At 41.9% G+C, this 25,491-nt stretch overlaps 1 protein-coding gene and 1 long non-coding RNA gene across 3 annotated transcripts; one reads left to right on the forward strand and one right to left on the reverse strand.

The window, feature by feature from the left end:
- Positions 1-310: 310 nt before the first annotated feature.
- LOC132370309 (uncharacterized) lies at positions 311-4,675 on the forward strand. 2 transcript variants are annotated; one of them, XR_009504540.1, is made up of 3 exons: positions 311-780; positions 1,774-1,899; positions 2,908-4,675. It is a non-coding gene; the product is annotated as an uncharacterized LOC132370309 (long non-coding RNA). The 2 variants fall into 2 exon arrangements; XR_009504541.1 differs by having other exon boundaries at positions 311-385.
- EI24 (EI24 autophagy associated transmembrane protein) lies at positions 3,581-18,897 on the reverse strand. Its single transcript, XM_059930117.1, has 12 exons — positions 18,713-18,897; positions 17,150-17,296; positions 16,095-16,207; positions 12,932-13,077; positions 12,281-12,341; positions 10,720-10,786; positions 10,100-10,224; positions 9,663-9,782; positions 9,196-9,307; positions 8,401-8,512; positions 7,775-7,849; positions 3,581-6,136 (listed from the first exon to the last, which is right to left on the reverse strand). Exons 3-12 carry the CDS (start codon positions 16,134-16,136, stop codon positions 5,974-5,976), a joined length of 1,023 nt encoding a protein of 340 aa, XP_059786100.1. The 5' UTR covers positions 16,137-16,207; positions 17,150-17,296; positions 18,713-18,897; the 3' UTR covers positions 3,581-5,973.
- Between the last annotated feature and the right edge of the window lie 6,594 nt (positions 18,898-25,491).

A 25,491-nucleotide genomic window follows, 5' to 3' on the forward strand; every position in this document is an offset into this window, starting at 1 on the left:
ACTTGTAGAGAGCGATAGGATGGCGGAACTGTCTGTCAGACTCGGAGGCGTGGACGAAGCCGCGCTCCCATTTTTTAACTGAACAATACAGATATCATTTAGCAGCCGGAAGGCGGGACTTCGTGCAACCGCCGAGCCACGATAGGCCGGCTCGTGAGAGCGAGAGCGCGGAAAGAACACACTCGGAGCAGTTTGGTTGAGGGCCGAGCAGTGACGTGTCGGTCTGCGGGCCGCGAAGGAGTCGCGAGCGGAAGGTGTGGCGCGTTTAGCACAGTCACGTGACAAGAAGCGGAAACTACGCGAAGGAATGGGCAGAAACTACAAATCCCGAAAAGCTGGGCTGAGGTCGCTCGCCTCCGTTTCTGAGAGTTTCGTTTCTTTAAAGGTAGAAATTGATGTTGCCTAATATAAGGTTAAAGGAGAGGTGGGAAGAATTTTCTACCTATTCTCAATGAAACCTCAATCGCTTCCCGGTCCAGACCGCTACCTCTTGTGCAGGATCTTGCCTGACAGTTCGCTCAAGAGCTATGTTTGACTTTGCTCCGGTAAACTGCGATGGACGAGAGCGCTGCAAATGTCACGAGGCATTTATTTCCCTTTCTTAAGCCCCTGACCTCGTGAATGAGCATGCCTAGGGCTAAAGGGGTCGTCGGGGTTCGGTGGGAAGAATCTACGCCGCGGGCTCAGTCCCCCACGGTCGCAGAGGCGGTCCTCCCAAAGCGTAGACAAGCTTCTTCCCGGAACCAGCTTGCAGCCTGGCGGTGCTTTGCTCACCCCTTTGTAAGTAACCTGCCAGTGAAAGCTGCCCTAACTGCCTCTCTTCCCCTCCTCTCCTCACACACAAAGAAACGTTGCTTGAAGGCACGGAAGGGGGTGAAGTTTCAGCAGCCAATTCCATCACCTCTCAGACATGCACTCCCACTCCCTACACATCTCAGTGAGCAAGAGCCACACCGACAAAAATGGGAGCATCCGGCAAGTGTTCAAATTTAGTGCCAGTGGCACTTTCTCTTCGCGGTTACTCTACTGTTGAATGCAACCGACCAAACTTACTGAAAGCATATTAAATCAGTACTTCAAAATCACGTGTAGTTTTCAAAATTTACACGACCAGATTCACCCCAGGATGTTATGAGTCAATAGATCTGCTTTTTCGTTTTGTATTTATGTGTTCAGTGTCATTTTATTAACAGAAGGAAACTGAAGCTGAACCTGAAGGAACTGCAGAACTTCAAGCAAATGCTTCTTCAAAACGAGTTTTGCTTTAAAAAAAAAAAAAAAAGAAATTAAAATTAGAAAGATTCCTTTACATAAAAAAAAATACTGTTTCAAGAACATTTAAGATATCGAGGTTCTCGGTTTTTTTTTTTTTTTTTTTGAATTACTAAACCTGTTTCTTAAAGGGATATGTTTAACTTTCCAGGTGGTACAATTAAGTCAACTTTTTCAGAAGTCAAAATATACTAAAGAACAAAGTTCAAAATCTAAGCCAAGAATCAACTGTACTCCAATAACAATTTCTAAAAAATCTAATGCTATTTTTAGGATGATTCTTTAATATCAGTTGATAGGGAAAGGCTTATCTATAAGTAAAAGTCAGGGTGGCAAAATCATGGGGAAAATTAAAGTTATTATAAACCCAGAGATTATATATGAACATTCAGTTAATCAGTTAATCTCTCTCCCTCCTGACTTACTGGACCAAAAGTTTTGATTTGGTTCCGAAAAACTTTTTACAGTCCTATCAGTTGTTTAAAATAATGCTATTTTTAGCTTGCTTTGTAGGAGTTGTCATTCCTGTGGAGCTTTTGGTCTTTCCTGAAGTGTCTACTTGCCTCTTTTATATTATTGATCCAAAGAAACACGTCTTCGTCTCACCTGGAGCAGACCAGAGTAACAGTACGTTTTCTTCTTGAAGATGTTCTCCCCAGAACCCACCTTTCCAAGTATGCTGTATAGCTGTATTACCAAGATTTCTTCTCAGTGCACTCTCTTTCCACTGTTTCATGTTGTTTGGTTGGGTGTTTGTTTTAATTAGTCATCTATTTCTTGGAATTTTCACTTCGATAGATTCTTCAAGTAACTTTTTCAGAAAAGCTGAATGGAAAGCAAACAATGCTTTTATTTTGTCCTTGATAGCATAGCTAGGTTTAGAGTTCTAAGAACGAAATTGGGACCCACCCATCCCATATACACACAAGCACACATAAAAGCATACTTTCAAGGCATTACAATTTTATCTTCTGTTACTCAGAGTTGTTCTTGAGAAGTCTAACAGCAATGTGAGTCAGCCTCTTGGAGGTAACCTATTTTCCTGGTGTTTCTCCATAGAGATCCCATCTGGTTTTAAAAGTTTTTGTTTTTCCTTTCATTGCTTTTCACTTGGCAGTGAAAAGCATCTATATGAAAAGTCCAATTTTCATCATAAGTCCCGAAAATTTCCTGATTTTATTGTCTCCATGCTTCTGTTATTTTCTGAAACAAACGTCAGATCTGATTCTTGGATACCTCCACGATTCTTAACTTTTTCCGTGTCTTAATCTTTTTGCTCTTTGTTCCGAGAAATTTCTTCAATGTTACGTTGTCGTTCTCTAATTTAGCATCCTCGGCATCACTTCTATAAGCCGTCTCATTTTATTTCCACAACTGTTTTAATTTCCAAGAACCTTCCTATTCTGTCCCCTTTTCACAATCTGTTCTTACTTTATGGATGCAATAGTTTACCAAGTTTCTGTGAAAGTAGTTATTAGAATTTGTTAACTTTTATTTCTAGAATTACTTAAATTTCCTCCAGGTCCAGGTGGGGTTACTGTGTATCTTAGAAAAGCTCCTGAAAGGATGCTGCTGTTAACCCTTGGTGAAGAACTACTTATCTAAATGATCAAATGGTTACTCTTTGTCCCACAGATCTGAAGGTACAACATTTAAACTTGAAATCAGAGAATGAGTCCAAGGATGGAAGCCTGAACACACGGCATAATCTCTTATCCTACTCGAAGATTCTCTGAATTCCAATGTTTTATCCAACTATGGACTGAGACCTATGGAAAATAATAGTTATTTGAACACATAATTCTTAAGAATTTGATCATTTCTCAGTCTCCTACACCGTATTGTTAGGTCCAAGAGGACAGCAATCATCTTTTTGGTTCACCCTTGAATCCCCAGTGCCTTGCAGAGCCTGACAGAGAAGGCGCTCAAATGACTGTTACATAATTAAGTCATCTGTTCCCCTCACTTGATCCTTTACTGGTTCTGTGGACTCGCTTTAGGTTCATCCAAAATATTTCACTGAATGTACGGCTCTCATTGTTAAAAAGACTGAACTTACACTGACCTGGAGTCAGCTTCCTTATAGCTTCTGTGGGTTGGACGATAGCACAGGAGGGATGTTAGGGTGGGGGCAAAGAAGAGGGGTGGTGAGATGACTGCTGAACAGCCTTCCATCACTACTGGAGAACCAGTAACGTCTACCAGAGCAACCTCCACAGAGGTAACCACGGAGCACAGAAGCTGGACAAATGGACTACTTCTATAATCAGAAAGTAAGTGGATGGAAAATGAACAGACAGTGAACAACTATAGTTGCCCTTTTATTCCCACAGAAGTTATCCTTTAAGGTGGTTCACGAACCCCTAACCATTAGTTGCCCTCTTCTGGGTTTATTCCAGTTTGTCACAATTTCTCTTAAATTTTCTCTTGGCCCCTTAACCAAGTGCAGAGCAATGAACAAGTCAGTGCGTGAATTTGTCCATTTAAAAGTTTCCAACAGACTTAACATACTCAGGTCTAGGAAGCATTTACTTTGTAGAGTTACTATAACGGACAACTCAGCTCTAGATAGGATAAAAGGGTCGTGTTTTCAACCACACATACCTGTCCAAGCTGTGATGTCTGTCCCTGAAGAGAGATTTGTGAACATGATTCCTTAGATCCTCCTGGCTGTACGATTGGAACTCAAGCTCTCACTTTCATCTGTAGTGATGTGCCCTCCCTTATTTTCAGTTACTATTAGTCTGCCTTAAACTGCCATTCTGAACTTGGCAAAAACAGAGCCTACTCTCCCTTTGATCCCAATTTCCTAATCGCTGCCCTCACTGCCCATATGCTAGTGAAAAGGCAAGAGAAGTTTACACTGCTTTTGTGTACATCTCATGAAATTAGGAATACCTACAATAGACATTTGGTAATCTAGCCTTTGTACAGGCCTGGCCTCTCAGTTACACTAATAAAACTTTACAGATTCCTCACGTCCAGTGACTTAAAGCATTTTCTATAGCCAGGCACAGTGCTGGATAATATCACTTGCCTTCCTCTACTCAACTTCCCTCACCCTTCTAAGACCAGCTTAGCTGACACAAATACAAATTTCAGGCAGCAAAGATGTGGCCATTTTAATCTCATTTTAAAAACTACAACTAATCTTAAGTAAGGCAGTCGCTGATCAGTTGCAAGCTGATGAAATACTGAGGTCTTCTTCAACCACCACCTCGGCAACCTGAAAGTAGTTCTCTGCAATACTACTGTCAAATGACCAGAGATGTCTGTCACAGAGGGATATTGAAAATGAATCTTAAACTGTCTTTTACAATTTTTTGTTCACGAGCTGGAAACACCTACTTCCAAAATACCCACTATTTAAAAACCTTCTGTATTCAAACTTGGTTCACATCTGCTGGCAACGATTTTTAAATCCTTATTTTGTCCTATACATAGTAAAGGTTTCTGTTAACCAAATGTCTAATCTTTTCCCGAATGAGAATGTTCAATTCTTGAAGTCTAGAAGGCCCTCTCTTTGAGTACACAGGACAGATGTACACATAGACTTTAAAACAACTCAATCCCAAATTCTTTCACAAGATGTTAACATGATTATAAGCACATAACCCAAACTTCTTCAGGGAACATTTTTCAGAACTAATCTTCCAAATTATCCAAGACAAAGTCCTGGGTTCCATGAATATGTTTCTTGAAGTGACGACTTGTAAATTTCAACCGTTGCACATTTGTGGGAAACAAGCTCACGTTTGTGATGTCTTAAAACTGTGCAAGTGCTTTGACACCTGCCCCTCCCTCCATATTTAGTCTCTTTAAAATGACAGGAAAACAGCAACCAATCACAGGTTTAATGGGTTTAATAAGTTTACCCCTTCAGTTCCTATTTGCAGCACCCAATATTCCTTTGAAATACCAGACAGACCCAGCAGTGGCCAACAGTAAAGTTCAGACCTCCAGAGTTTAAAAGTTCAGGTTCTCTGAGCATTCTGTGTTGCAGTGGCACTTGTCCAAAATTGGTACCTCCCTATAGCTGGGGGAGCTTTAAATGTACCAGTGAAAAAAGCTTTTTCCCCTTCAAGGGGAAGATAGAAAACCACTCCTCAAAACCCAACAGATCTGGCTGTGAGGTCTTTCCTCCTGTCCCATCTCTTCAGGCTTGTTTTCTTTGCAGTGGAGCAAGAGACCAAATCTAGCCTGAGTTACAAGAAACAAGACAGTGATGGCTATAACGGGAGTGACCAGGAGCAGGAGAGACTCCTTTACTTCCCACGTCCAATATATGTGCTTCACAGAAAAACCAAAACAACAGGTCCACAAAATACAACAACTAGAATTACAAAAATCCATTCATCCAAGGATGGTGGAAGGCGGGAAGGGGAGGTGGGAGGATAAATGGCACAGGGAGAAAAAGTATTCAAATCAGTCCAGGCACGGGGGCTGGCAGATGCTAGAAAAGAGCTGCAGAAAAACCTGTGGTCCTTTCAGACTCACCGGTGTTTAAAATCCATACTGGTGTCAGGACGATTCTGCCTTACGTGCACCAGAGACAAAAATCCCGATTCCTCAGAGAGAAGGGAATATGCACAGGGCCCTTGGCAGGGTGGGTCCTGCCTTCCCTGGTCAGGGAGGTGAACGAGAAAAAGAGCTGATGCGGCATCCTTCCAATCCCACCATCCCCTCTGGGTGGCAGGCGACTCAGTGGCCCTCAGCAGCCTTCAGTTTGGCAGGAGATGGGTGTGGTGAGGGGAACTTCTCTGCAGAAGTTGAACTACTCAGGGCAGACTGCAGGTAGACCGTCTTGTGGAAGAGTCTGTTGCTTAAGAAAACCACCAAGGAGAAGAGGCGCAACTGGAAAAGGCTAAAAGGCAAAAGAGACCCAACCTGTTAGACCCCCCAGGTGAGCAAAATTGTTTTAATTATTTGACAACTTACTTGACTACTTTCAATTTAAAATGATACAGGGGGGCTTCCCTGGTGGCGCAGTTGTTGAGCGTCTGCCTGCCAATGCAGGGGACACGGGTTCGAGCCCTGGTCTGGGAAGATCCCACATGCTGCGGAGCAACTGCGCCCGTGAGCCACAATTACTGAGCCTGTGCGTCTGGAGCCTTTGCTCCGCAACAAGAGAGGCCGCGATAGTGAGAAGCCCGCGCACCGCGATGAGGAGTGGCCCCCACTTGCCACAACTAGAGAAAGCCCTTGCACAGAAACGAAGACCCAACACAGCCATAAAAAATAAATAAATACTTTAAAAAAAAATAAAATAAAATAAAATGATACAGGGGAAAACAAGACACCAGAAATTTGATCAAGCACATACAGAGGTTAGACACACAGATTAGACAGGCAGCAACTAAAGAATGCACTGGGTCCTGTCAGGAGTGCAGTAGTATCACCATTTGCAGTATCGGGGCTTAGAGGAAATAAAGTTCTGTTTTAGATTAATTCTGACTCAAGAAGTACCTTTCTAGGGTACAAACTTCAAGCTATGTCTGAAGATATCGTATGCTATGTGTATTTCATTTTCAGGAGAGCTTCAAGAGAAAGTTAGTTACGTTAAGATACACACTTAGGGGCTTCCCTGGTGGCGCAGTGGTTGAGAGTCTGCCTGCCAATGCAGGGGACACGGGTTTGAGCCCTGGTCTGGGAGGATCCCACGTGCCGCGGAGCAACTGGGCCCGTGAGCCATAATTGCTGAGCCTGCGCGTCTGGAGCCTGTGCTCCGCAACAAGAGGGGCCGCGATAGTGAGAGGCCCGCGCACCGCGATGAGGAGTGGCCCCCGCTTGCCGCAGCTAGAGAAAGCCCTCACACAGAAACGAAGACCCAACACAGCCATAAATAAATAAATTTTAAAAAAAAATGCAAACTTTTAAAAAAAAAAAAAAAATAAGGTTTTCAAAGTCCTCTGCTAACTATAAAATTCTATAAAAAAAAAAAAAAAGATACACACTTAGCATTTACTGGATAGCAAGAACATGCAAGAACCCAAAGCAGATTGGAAATTTCTAATAAGTGTATCCTCACTGACTTAACCAAAATTGATCAAAAGATTGGGCTTTTCTCTGAAGTGATAAAACTTTCAGAGTGCTAGTGTTACTAAAGATTCATTTAAAAATACTTTGTTTTACTGTCATTATCAATAAACTCCTGTAGCCAGAACACATGGCCCACTATTTTTATAAAGTTGGCCATTCTTACAAAATGAGCTCAACTACAGGTAATAAGTGCCTTATTCGGTGAACTGTTACATTTTAAGAATATGTATAATAGCAGCAATTTCTGAAACACATATCTGCACATATGCATGGGGAAAATCTGGGGATACATCCCAGAAGTGTTTCTCTCGTTGAACTGTATATTAATAGTTTCCTGCAATGTAAGGTTATTTTTAAAAAACCTTAACAAAAATGTCTCATTCACATAATTGCAGTGTTATGGCCCCAACACTTTAGACCAAAAAAACTTAACACATTTTAGCTAATACTGGCTAATACTTACTATGCTTTGCCAGGGGTCTTTGCTTCATTGGCGCTGATAATGAATAAAGGAAAGAGGATAGAGAATAGGCAGCCACTGTTTAAAAAAAAAAAAAAAGAAAGAATTAGTCACCTTCAAAACAGCCATGACTTTGAAGATATTAGAAGCCCAAAGTTCTTTGCCTCCAGTGCTAAATATCATGGCTTGATGGACCCTTAATGTATCAAACACATCATTTAAAAAAAAAAAAAAAAAGGATTTTTCTAAGCGCTGGCTATGTTTAACATTGTTCCAGGAAGCAAAACAGAAGAAAGAATATGGCATATATGATCATGCAGACTATATTTTAATGCTGAGAATTCCCTGGCGGTCCAGTGGTTAGGACTCCGTGCTTCCACTGCTGGGGGCACGGGTTCGATCCCTGGTTGGGGAACTAAGCATGCCACAAAACGGGGCAAAAAAAAAAAAAAAAAAAAATGCTAACTGACAAATGTCTATGACTATCTGTCAGGGAGAAAAAATCCTACAGACCTCCTGATGGCCAAATAAGAATGCGGAATGCCTAGTACAGAACCAGACATACAGAAGGGGGCCCCCTACACTGAGTATTTTAACCAGTCCCCTTCAAGTCCCTACAGTCAAATTACCTGACTATGTAGGAGGACTGCATTGCTGTGAGGAAAGCCAGGGGCAGACCGAATCCAAAGTAGTAAGGCCAATTCCTTTCTATGTTTGACAATCGCTGGTGCATTTCAATTCCTAAAACAAGGAGCCAATACCATTAGGCTGCGCATTTCCTTTCAGTCAAATGACTAAATATGGTAGACAATTTATTTGAGTTTTGAGTTGTAGGTACCGATCTGCCATTTAGAATACAACTAAAGCATATAAATTAGAATTGTCCAAATCTCATAAAGCTTCTATGCGAAGCTTTTACAATTGAACAATCAAAATTTCAAAGCTGGCAGGCTAAGTGAATTCTGAATTACAACACCAGAATCCTCTGTCAGTATTAGTCTTGAACAAAGCAAGAATCAAAAAAAGGCAGCTATCCTCTAGGAATCAATTAACCCCTTTCAACCAACCAAACCCAAATATGCCAAGGACTTTCAAAACATCCCCCAAAATAATCTGTATGCACCAACATCAAATTAATTTCTCTAATTTAAAATAACTCGTGCTCATTTATGCCATCTTACGGCTCTGTCAGAGCGACGTGACACTAAGCTCCGTAAGGATGATGCCACACTGCTACGTTCCCCAGCAACAAAGTTAAGGGTTATCCCCCCAAGCCACATGCAAGTCCCCTCTTGCCAAAAAGGCTGCTCCATTCCAAAGACGGTTTGCCAAGGGCCTAAGTACTGAAGAATTTAAGAAGTCTACTTAGCAGCACCATTTCCAAATTGGGCCTCCAAGTTCTGAGTTTCTTTAGACAGGCTTACCTTTATTGAACCAACGATATTCGAAGCAGTATAGTGAGTAGAGAAGAGACATATGCAGGAGACTAACCAGCTGACCAACAAGATGGATGGGAAAGAGACTCACAAACATCCCCTGAAGAACAAGTATGGAGAATCTTAATTCCAAAGCTTCAGAGACCTGACACTGTTCACCTGCCACTCTGAGTCATCACTCTCTACCTAGATAGCCTGATGGTTGCTTCTCAAGTTTCTAACAGCAGAAGAGTGAAGAATGCTCAGGGTGGCAGGGAGGAGCAGGCAAATTCATGATTCTTTACCATTTTATGATTTTAAGTCTCTAGTTGTTTCTGTGAAAAAATGATTTACGGATCATTGCCTCCCATAAACATATCTGCTGAGTATAAATGCGATACCCTGTCTTTGTGAAGCTCCCTCTAATGAATCTTCTGTTCTTAATCTGCTCCATGCACCCAGAAGGCCAGTCTCACCTGGAGGAGGAAAAGAGCCTGCAGCAAAAGGTTGAAGAGCATGTCAGCAATTATTTTGCTGACACTAGGGAATGGGTGAGGCTTCCTCCCTGATACCTCGAAGGCCAGGTCAGCTATATCCTGTAAGAGAGAAAGGAGCTCACCAAAACATGAATTAAATGGCCTCAATATCCATCCCCAAAGCTAAGGCCACTGATCTGCCATGAGACCTGCCAGGGGAGAAAAGCCCCTGGACATGTGGCCATGAGATGCTGTGGAGACCTGAGAGGATAATTCCATTTTACAAGAGCACAGAGATCACCCACTGGCTGCTTGACCAAGAAAAGTTAAGGCTGTGACATCGCTCCCTACATGGCCACTAACTTCGCAGGCTGAAACCTGCCACCTGGCGATCCATTATGCCATAAAACCCAGACTCCATTCTGCCCTGGACCTACCTGAAACCAAATTGCATTCACAACTTTGCTAAGCACAAACAGGGGGAGCACCCAAAGAGCACTGAAAATTGACGTGAGGAAAAACTCGAGCCACGACCAAACATCCCCATGTAGTGACGGATCACCTAAGAAAGGCGGAAAGGCTTATTAGTTTAACTGGAGAAATGGAAAACCAGAAGACCAAATATGCAACCCCTACTCCACGCACATACATCTTTGTTTCCTGCCAGCACATCACTGCACCTATTTCAGAGAGTCTTATTCTTCATAGACACACCAAATTCTGGCCACAACTCCAATTCAGAGTAGCCACGGAGATGTGCTGCTTACCTTGAGACAAACCTGCTTACCGGGTGGTGACTGATATGTCAGTGACCAGCAGTACACTGTATGCAGGAAACCACCCTGGTTCAAATCCCAGCTATGCCACTTACTAATGGTTTAACCTTGGTAACCAATTTCCATTTCCTCATCTATAAAATGCTATCTGTAACAATACCCAAAGGGTTGTTGAGAGATTTGAGTTAAAAACATCTAAAGCTGCGGGTACAGAGGAAGCGTTCAATAGACTGAGGGAGACACAGGGAAACACCTCTCACCTCGGCAATGGACATACTTACCAATAATTTGAGCCGTTACTGACTGAAGCACGGGAATAAACACTCGATAAAACAAAAGGAGACTGAACTAAAGGAGAGAAGAAATAAGGTAAACATTAAAAGCCCTTCTTTAAAACAGGAGTTCCAAGTTTCAGTGTAATTATTTTCCAGATGGAAGTGCCTTTTACAAATCAGGAGCCCTGAAGTGGTACCAAAATTGGACTTAGTTCTATTTCCCAGTTCTCCAGCTGAGGAGTACAAACCTGACACTGCCTATGAAAACAGTAAAACTTCTGGGGGACTAGAAGAACATTTCAATGAGTAGTCACGCCAAACTACAGGCATATACTAAGTACACAGTCATATTTTATTAATTAAAGCTAACACCTAGGGCTTCCCTGGTGGCGCAGTGGTTGAGAATCTGCCTGCCAATGCAGGGGACACGGGTTCGAGCCCTGGTCTGGGAAGATCCCACATGTCATGGAGCAACTAGGTCCGTGAGCCACAATTACTGAGCCTGCGCATCTGGAGCCTGTGCTCCACAACAAGAGAGGCTGCGATAATGAGAGGCCTGCGCACCGCGATGAAGAGTGGCCCCCACTTGCCGCAACTAGAGAAAGCCCTCGCACAGAAACGAAGACCCAACACAGCCATAAATAAATAAATAAATAAATAATTTTTTAAAAAAAGAAAAAAAAAAAAGCTAACATCTAAAAACATCTGTGAAATGTTTAGATTAACAAGTTGAATTATACTGAATTTCAAGTCCAAGAAAATACTTAACTATTTGTTCTTCAAAGTACTCAAATTTCACTTAAGCCTGTGTTGGTTCTCAGTCAGCTGTAGGCAACCTTCTGGTATGAGTTTCAATAGTAATCAATTCGAGGACATTGCTATGACCAGACAAAGGGAGAACCTTGCCCATATCCATCTGTCTTTCCCCTCTGAGCCCCCATAGTTGCTCTTAACCAAAATGTCCAGACAATGTCACAAGAAATTGTTACCTATTAACATTAAAACTTGTGACTAAGTCATTTACGAAAAAAGTGTATATTCAGGGCTATCTATTCCTGATATTTACATACAAGTTTTCTCTGAGTGGGAATAAAATGAGCGAAGGTGCACAGAATCCTGAGTGATGGCCTTAAGCACGTATTAGCAGGGGAAAGCTACCTGTCTCAATTTCAAGAAGACGGTTGAGAACCATGAACACCAGAATAATCTGAATAAAGATGCTTATAGGGCTTCCCTGGTGGCACAGTGGTTGAGAATCCGCCTGCTAATGCAGGGGACACGGGTTCGAGCCCTGGTCTGGGAAGATCCCACATGCCGCGGAGCAACTGGGCCTGTGAGCCACAACTACTGAGCCTGTGCGTCTGGAGCCTGTGCTCCGCAACAAGAGAGGCCGCAATAGTGAGAGGCCCGCGCACCGCGATGAAGAGTGGCCCCCGCTTGCCGCAACTAGAGAAAGCCCTCGCACAGAAACGAAGACCCAACACAGCCAAAGATAAATAAATAAATTAAAAAAAAAAAAAAGAAAGATGCTTATAAGGCACCCGGAATTTGACGAAAAAGAACTTACCCAGAATACTCCACCATTCCAAGCGCAGCACTGAAAAATTCTACTAACAATACGTGGTTCACTGGAAAAGACCACATGTATTTAGCTTAAAAGGCATACAGGTTATTTCCATAGTGTCATTCAGTAGCTCTCCTTTTTATATCTTTTGTTGGCATATTATTTTTCCAGCACCTACTGTTCTCCCAATGTTCTCTCCTAATGTCAATAAGAAAAGGCTAAAAATATTTCAAGAGAAGCAGTTTTTCTTAAAAAAACAAACACACAAAAAACTATATTTTCTAAAATCCAAGACTGGAGACTAGAAGAGGATGTCTGAGGTTCTTCTATCAAAATCCACACAGGCGCTCCTAGAAGTATCCATCAATCCAAGTAATTTTTTTATGGTTCTCTATTCACCATCCTGATTTCTTTTAAACACCCCGACATTTTGAACAAGGATTACCGCTAGACACCAGTTTAATTCAATGTGAGGGGAGTAGGGGGAAATCACCTGTAACTTTTTTGGGAGAGAAGGTACAAAAGACAAATAACGGGGTATTGAAACTCCAAGTCACTATGTAGTGCCTGAATTCTATACTAAGTTTGATCACTTCCTAAAGTGCCCACAGAAGGGAATTCAGATGTTTTCTGACATCAGCCTCCACTCCTTACCTCTCTTGCTTCCTCTCTATACTCTGGGCTCTCCTCTGAGCCAGGACACTGCTTGCCCTTCTTCGACGCTGCTCCTCTCTCTTTTGTTGAATTCGAGCATCTAGCTTTGAGATGGTACAAATTCCCCAGATGGAGTCTTTGATTCCCTATACACAAGAGTATTATTTTTAAAGAGGGAAGATTTTGGGTCAGAAGACTTTCCAAAGTTACATAGAGTAAAGTGATGAAATAACAGTGGAAATCATGGTACTTACTTTGCTACAAAGCTTAGGGGACCGTTGATATTTTTCTATTTTGAAATAATTCCCAATTTACAGAAGAGCTACAAGAACAGAGAACTCCCTAATACCCTTTCTCGGGATTCACCAGCTATTTTGCCACATTGTTATTTATTCTTGTTTATATATATATACACATATTTTTAGATCATTTGAGTAGGTTGCTGTGTCATGTCTCTTTACTTTTAATTGTTCAGTGTATATTTCCTAAGAATATTCTTTAATATAACAAGATAGTTATCTATTAAAGAAATTAAATATTGAAATAGTTGAATCTACAGTCCATATTCCAATTTCCCCATTTGTCCCAGTAATGCCCTCTATAGCATTTTTACCCCTCAAGTATCAGACATCAGTTCAGAATCACATGTTGCATTTAGCTCTCATATCTCTTCAGTCTCCTTTAATCAGGAACAGCTCCTTAGCGTGTCTTCCTTTATGAAGTATACAGGTCAGTTATTTTACAGGATGCCCTCAATTTAGGTTTGTGTCCTCATGATTAGGTCCCAGGTTACATATTTTTTGGCAGGAATATCACGTAAGTGATGGTGTGCCCTTCCAGGTATTACATCCAGAGGCATGTGATATCTGTCTCACCTTGCTGGTGATGTCAATTTTACATATTCAGTCAAGGTGTTATCCAGCTCCATTGTATGGTTGCAAATTTTTCTCCTTGCAACTAATAAGTAATCTGTGGGCAGACATTTCTGAGACCAGGCAAATATCCTGCTCATCAAGTCCTCTCCCCTAGATTTAGCATCAATTAACAATTCTTGCCCAAACCAATCTTGAATAACATGGTTGCAAAATAGTGGTTTTCTACTCCAACACTTACCAATACTATAAAGCCAAGTTATTGCCCTCCTCTATACTCTTCCAATATCAATCTGATGTCTACAAGTACGATCTACAGCCTGTACTAAACTAGCAATACTAGGGTAGACTAAACACTGGTCTCAAGAAAGGACCAGGGCTGGACCAAGGCTAATGGAAGACACAAAGAAATAATCACTGTAAAAGTGTGCAAAGCTGTAGGATAAGAGCACGCCACATAAGACAGAAACAACATTGTAGTGCAGCTGGAGGAGAATGTCTTTAAACAGTGTATGCTGAGGGAGAGGGTTGTTAAGTCTATAAGTCACTGATGGAGGCACTTGCCAATGACTGGAAGAGCCCCAGTGGCAGAAAGATCACTGTTATTACTACAAACATCAGAACTACCTATTACCCAGTTCAAAGGACTGCACTCATTCATCCACCCACTCCCATACTGAGCATCTTCAATGAGCTAGACAACATATGGAAATGCTCAGGAAACTTATAACTCAGCAGGAAAAGTACACAAGTAAACCAAAAGAAAAAAATAAATAAATAAAAATTTATAGTTTAGTAAGTACCACAACAGATTTATGTCCAAAGTAGAGTGGGAAGGACTAGGGTATTCAACTTCATCAAGAAGCAGAAAAAAGGGGACTTCCCTGGTGGTCCAGTGGTTAAGACTCCGCACTTCCAATGCAGGGGGCGCGGGTTCGATCCCTGGTCAGGGAACTAAGGTCCCACATGCCACACAGCCCAAAAAAAAAAAAAAAAAAAAAAAAGCAGCAGTAGAAAAAGGCATTCTGGAAGCAATGGCCAACCTGGATTTAAGAATGGCATTTTCACCTACTGTTATGAGCGAAAACAAATTTTAGAGAAAACTGTCAGGATACAGAGAAATGGACAAGTTTATGAAGTACCTGCTGATAGGAGCATAAATTGGCAGCATGGCACCTGATGTTTTATCTATAAGAAATGTTTAATCTTATTTTGCTTTTTAACCTCTAAATCTTCCACAAACAGTTTAAAATTTTAAGATAGTTAAGTTCAAACGGCTTAGGGCCTAGTATGTGCTAGGACGATGACAGCATCCCCACTTCTGAGATACTTACAGTCTAGTGGGGCTGACAGACACACAAAGTTCACATCGTATAACTGATCCAGGGTTGAAATTTTATCGCACAAAAGGACGTAAGGTATTAAAAGAAGATCACATTGCATGAATTCTCTTTGGTCCTTCTAAGATATTCCTTCAATTCCCCCCTCTTTGATTCAAAGGTGATAAACTTTTAAACACTCCCACTCCCCGTCAGAACTGGCCTCTCTCCTGCTCCCGGGAATAGAGCTACAGGGGCTGCAACTAGGGCATTAGACCTCAGACAGCCACTGTAATGGAATGTTATGCTACTGATCACGTGGGTGACTACATCCTAAACAGATCTCTACAGGACATTCTTCTAGAGCATCATCATCTCCGCCTTGTAGAATGGGAGAATAAGACGGGTCCTATAGTGTAGATCTGGACAAAGGAGTTTAGGTAATAGCACTGTACCAATGTTCATTGCTTGGTCTTCAACACTATACCATGGTTACATACGATGTTAACATTAGGAGAACCTGGTGAAGGATATAGGGGAGTTCTCTGTACAGCCCTGCAACTCTAAAATTATTCCAAAATAAAGTTTAGGGAATTCCTTGGCGGTACAGTGGTTAGGACTCCACACTCTCACTGCCAAGGGCCGGGGTTCAATCCCTGGTCGGGGAACTAAGATCCCACAAGCCATGCGGCATGGCCAAAAAAAAAAATATTGATAAATAAAGTTAAAAAAAAAAAAAAGATGGTCTGGGGCCAAGTTAAACAGGGTTTCAATACTACAGACACTCACTAGACAGTTCTCCCAAGCTTCTGCGAGATGCAGGATAATACCCCTTCCTCGAGTAGTGTGGATTAGAATGAAAACTTGTAGGTGAAGAACCCAACAAATATAATAAAAATTTCAAAAATACCTAAAGGATTTTCTAGTCAGTTCCTGCAGCAAAAGGGTCAAAATATGACTTGACATACTCACCCTGGCAAGGTCCTGCAGAAAGGTTTTGACACTGTCAGCCATCTCTTCACCGCCCAAACTATCAACTACATAAAGGAGAGAGAAGTGTCCCCAGATGTCTCATCATGAAGCACCTGGAAACAGACGGAGCATAATCGGGGAAAAATATTTATCTTCAAGTTACTTCATGTACATTTGATGACGTTTTCCACAAACTTCTCTAATAGGAGTGCAGTAGATACTAGCACTTAGGTAGATACTAGCACAGTTAACTAAGTGAGGTTATACCTGTAACTACTGCAAAACCTGAAATCAATAAATTTTTAAATCACTTACCACCCTTGCACTTTTACATGGATTAATAATCTCTTCTCTGGGCCTTGATGTCCCTAACTACCCCTCCTACACGTCCCAAGTACTTTTGAGATTTGAGATCATGAGATGGGTGATAATTACACTTCAGTATCCTCCTAAGCAATATTTGTGCTTGATGTTACTTGAATACAAATACAGGAGCAAAATGAAAGTTCTAACAAAAATTACTAAATCTGCACTTCATACACAGGGCCCTCCAGCACACAGATAAGTTCAAAGTATGATGTGAAATTTCCCACCAAGACCCCCAAATATGCCTTCCCTGTTTTCCAACTTTAAATGTATACATATATGTACAATTTTAACAAGCATGCAGGAAACAATGAATTTTAAACTAGGCCAGAAAAAGGTTAAGTCCACGTGTATAAATATTCTTTAACACTCTATAGCTTTCCCATTTTATTTATTTCTTAGGTGAATGAGAAATCTAGCTTCATAAGATAATAACTTGAAAGTTCACGTGTATAAGTATTTTTAAAATACTACGCTCCCATGTGATGTCTAAGGTGAATGGAAAACCCATTTTCAAAAGTTTAATTAAGGACTTGGGATTCTAAAGCTCTCAAACCTGACTAAACCAATCTAGGGTATTCTTAATTTAAGAGATAGACCATAATGACAATTTCACAGGCAGCTTCTATACACCTCGAATTTCAAAACATAAGCACACTTTCCCTAATGACCACTTCACCAAACGGTACCTTATTGACCCAACTGGACTACTGCCACCCAGAACAGGAAGAGCAGGGAATACAGCAGAGGGAAGGCAACTTGCACAACACTGCATGTACCATCTTCTCCTTGGGTCAAATCCTACACAGATGCACTCACTTCAGGTAGAGAAGTTTCTAGGGTAAGAAACTTTCGTTAATGCTCCCACTTAAAAACAAACAAAAAACACCTGAGTGATAGGATACTCAGTGACAGGTGAATAGTTAAAGCTCAATGATGATACATAAGACACTAGTTTCTAAAGATTATCACGGATTCACTTTTAACCATCTACTTCCTCATCTATGAATTAAGGGTATTAAAATTTTTCATAGGTTTTGAGTACAAAGTGCAGTAACATGAAAATAAAAACTTAACTTCTACATAAACATAATCCCACTACAGAATGAGCTAGTCTGGGAGTTTAAGGAAGCCGATTACTTAGTCTGGGTTTCTCACAAGGTGCTGACACAGCTGGAAGCGTGTGGGTCCTAATCCAAGGAGAGGAGCTGTGTTACCTGAACCATGGCCATTAACAACTGGCTTCTGCAAGTACCAAGTGGCAGGTTATCTACTGACCAATAGTGGCCCGTGAAGGACAAGTCACTTCAATTTTATACGCAGATCCTATTTGAATTATCCGGAATATCCAGAAATATTATCCGGTTTGACAAAAAGCTCAGGCATGGAGAAAAGCAACCTGCCACGATTTGAGACCAGAGACTGTATAACACGGAGGGAACCCTCCAACTGTAGTGGACGTAAGTGAGATGCATCTGGTTCACAGCATTTCACAGACGGAGGAACTGAATCTCCGAAGTTAAATGGCTTGCCCAAGATTACAGCACGTGAAAGGCTACAGCGAACTTCAAAACCCCGGTGTCTGAACCCTCAGTCGGGGCTTTGTACTCAAGCTTTGCGATGAGGATTTTTGTTTAACCCGAGCATCCCATGGACAAAATGTCTCGTAAGCCTGTAAATACAGCTGGCTATTAAATTCCTAAACAGTCATGAGAACTTATTAAGCATCTACTGAGGCACAGTCCTGTACTTTCATTTCTAAGTCACTAAACCCAGAAACGCAAGCCCGGAAAGCAGGAGGCTGTCACATCCCACTCCAGTTTCACTAAAGGTAAGCATCCTTACATCCCACCGGGCTCCCCGGATGCTCAGAGCCCTCAGGTCCCTTCGGACCCGTTTCCCCCCAGCTCCTTGGCAAACCCGACTGGAAGCTGGTCTCCCTCCGCAACCACAGCCGTGCACGAGGCGCGGGGCACGCTCACCTCCCATCAAGCGGGGAGCTAAAGACAGCCGCGCCGCACCTGGGCAGAGGCTCGCCCGCGACTGCGGGCTGCGTCCCGCGCCCCGGCCCTGCCCCGCCGCCGCAGCACCTTCCCGCCAGGCGTCCCCGCGCGCAGCACCCGCCCGCACCTCCCAACCCCGCGCTCGGGCCCTGCTGCCCTCACACGCCCTCGCCGCCCCAGCCACCGGGGCCCCTGCCGCGCGCGCAGGCTGCGCGGCGCCAGGGCCAGGCTCGGCAGAACTGCACCTACCCGGCAGCTTCGCCCCCGCGGCTCCGGCTCCGGCCCGGCCCCTGGTCCACCGCTGACCCGCTCGGCTCCTCCACGCCCCTCCGCACCCCTCCGCGCCCGGCCACCCGCTCCCGCCCTGGCGCTCCCAGGGCCGGGGCCGCTGCGCCCACACTGGGCATGCCCGGGCCGCACGGGGCCGCTGGGAAGTCAGGCGGGCGCCGAGTCCAGCCGCCCGGGCGGAGGGGGCGGGGCCGCGGCGGCGGAGGGGGCGGGGCCGCGTGGCGACCGAGCCTGGGAAATGCAGTCCGTCCTCCGGGCCCACCCGCGCCGCTTCCGGGGATGCCGTACTTCCTGATCCCGTATCGTGTTCTTTGCTCTCTCCCATTTACTTCTGCAGGGTTGCTTGTCTTTCTATTATGAAGCCTAACAACAGAACAATAAAATGCAGAAGTCATCTTGGTCTCTTTGGTTGGAGACTTCAGTAACCAAAGGGTACTAAGCAATGATGGGTTTAAATCAAGGTCACTTAACGATTAAGAATAAAATGACTAAGAATAGGTCAAGCTGCCATGCAATTCGGCTGCATTAGGCGTGTTCTCTGACAGCTAAGTGTTGGCTGAGATTAAAATGATCAAGTAAATAGAAATGAAACTGTTTTCATCTCTGTCCCCACCAGTCCGTCTCTACCCCAGGGACGGCAATTTCTTGGCATCGAACCATCAAGCCTGACCTATACCCTTTTTCTCCCCTATTCCCAGCCTCTTACATCTCTCACTCTCCATTTTTCCCTCTTTTTTCCACTTCCTATTTTCCTTCACCTCTAGGTGTGCTTAGAGCTGCTCCGCTCAGGCCACCTACAAAATCAGATTTTTACTACTGGAAGCTCTTTAGTATAACCTTACATAGTGTGAGCCCAGGTATCAACTGACTTACTCAAGGTCAGTGGCAGAACAACTACCCAGACCTCCTGACTCTCCTCCAGTTAGTTCAGTGGGCTGGGGGGTGGGGTCGTTGACCTGTTCTACCCTGCCCAACCTCCAGCCCCATTCCAGAACAGACGAGTCCCCTACTCTGAGCTTGTGGAAACTACCTTCTCTTTCAGGAAGAGGGTCACGAAATCCAAACTAACACGATGGGAGAAGAGAACTAAGCATTCAGAGTAGCAGAAGCCCTGAAATAAAAGGTCCAACCTGGGATTTATATATGTAAACTCCTTTGGAGAGGGGACTTCTTTCTTATTTTAGCCTTGACAATAATCTCATTTTCACTGAGACCAGATCTATGAATACCCACTCATCTCCTTTTCTTATAAATCTACTGCTTGACTTATTCCACGATTAAAATCATCACAAAGAGGAGACATTCCTAAACTTCCTTTTTGCCCCATATGAGTAGATATCTTCAACTATTTATTATAAGGAACTACATAGAAAAGATTTTTATTTCTTTTGGAATTTTGATTAAAATAAGCAGTTTGCTGAGGCTTAGATATCTTATTATAAAGAGACTAAGTGGTTAATGATAAACTGATTATTGTAATTATTAATTACAATAGCAGCAATTCCTCCAAACTCTATCGTTTCTCAAAAGTGTGAATTTAGGGAACTTCCCTGGTGGTCCAGTGGTTAAGAATCTGCCTTCCAGTGCAGGGTACATAGGCTCGGTCCCTGGTCAGGGAACTAAGATCTCACATGCCACAGGGCAACGAACCCTGCCACAACTAGAGAGCCTGCACGCGGCAACCCAATGCAGCCAAAAATAAATAAATAAATAAATAAATTTTTTTCAAGTGTGGTTTTAGGAAGAATTTAGTAGATGTGAGTCTACTCTAACTTGCTTGATGGAAAGACATCTTACAAATCCCAACACGTACAATAAAATCCAGATTTTTAAAACAATAATAATTATACCTTGCATTATTAAAGAGCTTTTGCATACTTATTGAAGATTAGATGCCATCTGTGAAACAACTAGGAGGGGCATTATTTTCCTAATTTTACAAGTGAGGAAGCTGTGTGGCAGAGCATGAAACTCAGAAAACTTGATCTCCAGTCTAGCTATGAGCCTTAGTTTCTATAGCACAAGGCTGCTAAATGGGACCTATATGAAGTTCCCTTCTAACTCTATGGTTCCTTGATTTAGTGAATTGGTGACAATACCAGATCCAGAGGCCAGATATCCTAGTTTCTAGCCTTGGAATCTTCCAGGGGAGAGAGATGCTGTGGTTTATTAAGTATCTACCATGTACCAGGGCTTTCCTATTTATTATTTCACAACAACCATCTAAGTGTTGTAACTGATCAAAAAAAAAATCCAACCAGGTTTGGCGGATTCCCAGAACCATGCCTTTTTTTTTTACCATACCTGCCTTCCGTTATGAATCACAAGGCCACCCAGTTAAATTTAGGCTTCGTATTATCACCACTAAAGTAGCACTCCTCAAATTTTAATGTGAAAACCAATCACCTGGAGATCTTGCTAGGTACAGATTCTCATTCAGTCCATCTGGGGTGAGGACCAAGACTCTGCATTTCTAACAAGCTCCCCGGCGATCTACATAAGCATTCACCTAGTGCCTGTGCTCTATCTACCTACCTTGGCTAGACCTTTGGAATACTTAATGCCCTCAACTTGCTTCTCTCCAGTGGGAAAACAGACAAGGTAGTGCAATGTGATAAAAACGAAGTCTTGAGGAACAATGAGGAATTAGCAAAGAGAAGAAAGTGTGGGAAGGGAATTCTACTCAGAGGAAAAAGCACAAGCAAAGCTACCTGGCATATTTAGAGCACTGTAATTTGTTCATTATGGCCAGAATAGAATAGGAGGAGAAATGGCAAGAGATAAACTTCCAATTTCCTGAGTGCCCTCTATTTGCCAGACCTTTTTCAAATAATAGGATTTAGTGGTAAGCAAGACAGACAAGATGTCTGCTTTAATGGAGTTTACATTCAAGTAAATAGAATAGAATAAAATAAGGTAATAGTGATAAGTGATTTTTAAAAACAAGCATGAAAATGTCATAGAGAACGGCTGGCAGGGCGGCTGCCATTGGCTATTTGAAGGGAAGGAGCTGACTTGAATGTGTTGAGATTTGAATACAGAGAAGAAGCCAGCCATGTAAAGGTCTGGGGTTAGCAGAGGAAACCAAGTACATAGCCCTAAGGCAAAAACGTGCTGGTATGTGGCAGGAACAGAAATAAGGACAGTATGGCTGCACATATGATGAAGTCATAGTTGACTGCCTCTCCTTTACCTCCCACATCCAATCAATTACCAAGTAGTTTTGATTCTACCCCCTAAAAAAAGTGTTCAAATCCACCCCCTCGATTCCATTTCGACTGCCACCATCACCTTTCACCTAAATTATTGGAAAAGTCTTCCTGCTTCCAATCAGCTACCTCTAATTCATTCCCTACACAGCAGCCAGATAGAGCTTTAGGAAATGGAAATCTGATTATTCTTCTTTCTGCCTAAGAGCCTTCAGTGGCTCCCATTCCCAACAGAATAAACTCTAAACTCTTTATCATCATTTATAAAGGCTGTGGGTGTCTGGGTCTGCATACCTCTTTCACCACATGCCTCTCTGTACCCTTTCAGTCATCATTCCTAAAATACACCAACTTCCTCTTTCTTCTGGGCCTTCATATGGCATTCCCTCTGCCTTCCTCCATCCTCTCCATGCATACACCTTTCTCCTGGCGAGTCCTCCTCATCCATCACATCGTCTGTGAAACCTTCCCCAACTACCTCCCTGCTCCTCCTTTGAGGTCCTGGAACACCCTGAACTTCTCTTATCAAAGTATTCACCCTGCTAAATTGTAATCACTTATTTAATTATCTGTCTCCCCCATTAGACTAGGGGAAGACCATCACTGCTTTCTTCTGTTTTATATCCCCATGCCTAGCACAGGGTCTAGCATTGGAATAGGGACTCAAAAATTTGTGAAAGAATAAGTGAATAAATTAATGGAAGTTGAGATAGGCAGTTAAATGATAGCTTTAGGTCATCACATAAAGTTTGGACACTATCTTGGTGACAGCAAGGAGCTACTGAGGGACTTTAAGGAAAATGATACAATTATATTCATATTTACAAAAGACCGCTCTCGTAGCAAGGAGACACATGGATTTCAGGTGAATGAGATTGGCAGCAGTGAATGTAGAGGCTAGAGGCTGGTTTTTTCCATTATTCAAGGGAGAAATGATGAAAACATGAATCTGCAGAAAACAGTTTAGAGAGATAGCAAGAAGGAAGAAACTTAAGGACCTGGTGACGGGGTGAGGAGGTAGAGAGAAAAAGGGCTCAAGACTAGCACTTACATTCCTAGGTTGGCTAACTTGATGGATAGAAATGTCATTCCCTGAAACTGGAACTATATGAGAAGTAGAAATTATGGAGGAAGATAAATTATGTTTTAGATATGTTGAGTTTCAGGTACCTGCCATATGTACAACTGGAGATATTTTAGTAGGCAATTGGATCTGGACTCAGGAAAGAGACCAGTGCATGTATATGAGGAAACTACTCAAGTTTGAGGAAGAGTCACCTGAAAGGCTTAGAGGAAATAATCCCTGAACCTCACAAAGAACTAGGAATACTTCGTGTTGCCACCAGCCACAGTGGAAAAACCCATGGTAATTAAAGGACGTAGGGTATAATAATGCCTGGAAAGATATTGCCTCAGTAGTGGGAAAAACTAGTTCCTACTAAAGGCTGCTCTGACAAAGCAGCCTACCTTTTTTGTCCTCCATGACAATGTTTAAATGCTATCCTCATCCTTGAAAGTACTAAAGTGTTTCATGGAAGGTAACTATATCCCAGGAAAAAAAATCTCAAGAATACGTATATTAATTCAAAAATAGTCAACTCCCAGCAAGGAAACATTCATAGTGTTTGACATTCAAATAAAAAATGACCATGTATGCAAAGATACAGGAAAATATGCATAATGAGAATAACTGATCAATAGAAACATCCATGAATAACACAAATGATGGAGTGAGTCAATAAAGGCATAAAAACCTATTGTAACTGTTACCTGTTCAACAAGGTAAAGAAAAAAATTAAGTAAGTTGACACAAGAAGATACCAAAAAGGTCCAAATCAAACTTCTAGAAGTTTAAAATACAATGTCTGAGATGAAAAATTTTTGAAGAAATAATGGCTGAAATGTGTCCAAATTTGATGAAAACTATAAACCCACAGAGAAGACCTAAATCAGAAGAAACATGAAAAAAAAAACTACAGCAAGACACATCATAATCAAATCGCTTAGGGGGAATTCCCTAGCAGTGCAGTGGATAGGACTCCGAACTTCCACTGCAGGGGGCACAGGTTCGATCCCTGTTCAGGGAACTAAAACCCCGCAAGCTGCATGATGCGGTCTAAAAAAAATTTTTTTAATAAAAATTTAAAAAGTTGCTTAAAACCAGTCAGAGATGAAAAAGAAACATTATGTCTGGAGAATCAAAAATAAGAAAGACAGTAAACTTCTCATCAGAAATAAAGCCATATGAGAATGTAGCAGCAACTTTAATTTTTTGTTTTTTGTTTTTTGGCCTCTGGGCATGTGGGATCTTAGTTCCCCGACCAGGGATGGACCCCAGGCCTATGGCAATGAAAGCTCAGAGTCCTAACCACTGGACCCCACAAGAAATATTAATGGAAGTTCTTCAGGAAAAAGGAATATCACAGCAGATGGAAACCCATGTTCACGCAAAGGAATGAAGAAATCTAAGAAAGGTAAATATGTGTGTATAAAAGAGATTTTCTTATTTCCTAGATCTCTGGAAAACAATGGGATGTTAAGAGCAAAAATAATAATATATTGGAGGTTTATAACGTATGTAGAAGTAAAACGAATGACAACAATAGTATAAAGTCCAGGAAAAGAGTAATGAAAGAATACTGTTTTAAGGTTCTTATCATATACACAAATATAATATTACTTGTAGGTTGAACTGTAATAAGTTAACGATGTAAGCTATAAACCCTAAAACAACCAGTAAAATAACAAATCGAAGAGCTATAGTTAATAAGCCAAAAAGGGAAATAAGATAGAATCATAAAATATAGTTAATCCAAAAAAAAAAAAAAGAGAAAGAGAAAAAGGGGAGAGAGACAGATGGGACAAATAGAAAACCACAAGATATTAGATTTAAGTCCAGTCATATCACTAATCACATTAAATGTAAAAGGCCTAAACACCTCAATTAAATGCATGCATTTAATGAGAAAATGCATTGTAAATTGTACATCAGTAAGATTTTGCTAGCTGCCTCTTTTGCCATCGCTGGAAGCAGGTTTTCTAGGAGTCTTGGCCACATGGTCTGTAAATAGATAGTTAGAAGGAGCCCAAATTCAGTTGGCAAAGATCCCCTGCACAAATAAACCAGTGAAAATATATTTTAGCCACTGAAAGGCATTAAGAATAATACATTATAATGTCCTATCAGGCAGTGATTTGCAAATAAAATAGTAGAAGCCTTACTTTATTCACTTGAACTAAAATATTCAAATAAATTATTGATCATCATAACTGCTATTCATTGAGGGCTTCCTACGTGGCAGAGACTGGGCTTGTATATACATACATTACTTAACGTAAACCTCAGCCAACTCTATGTAAGTGTTATGTTATTAATCATTTCTCTCTCAGCTAACAGATAAGGAACTGAGATTTACAGAGGTTAAGTCATTGCCCAAGGACAGGCAGATAATAAGTGGCAGAACCAGTCCAAACACAGATCCATGTTACTCCAAAGTTTATACACTTAACCACTGTTCTATACTGTCTCCT

The sequence above is a fragment of the Balaenoptera ricei genome, chromosome 8, assembly GCF_028023285.1.
Source record: "Balaenoptera ricei isolate mBalRic1 chromosome 8, mBalRic1.hap2, whole genome shotgun sequence".
Classification (NCBI taxonomy): domain Eukaryota; kingdom Metazoa; phylum Chordata; class Mammalia; order Artiodactyla; family Balaenopteridae; genus Balaenoptera; species Balaenoptera ricei.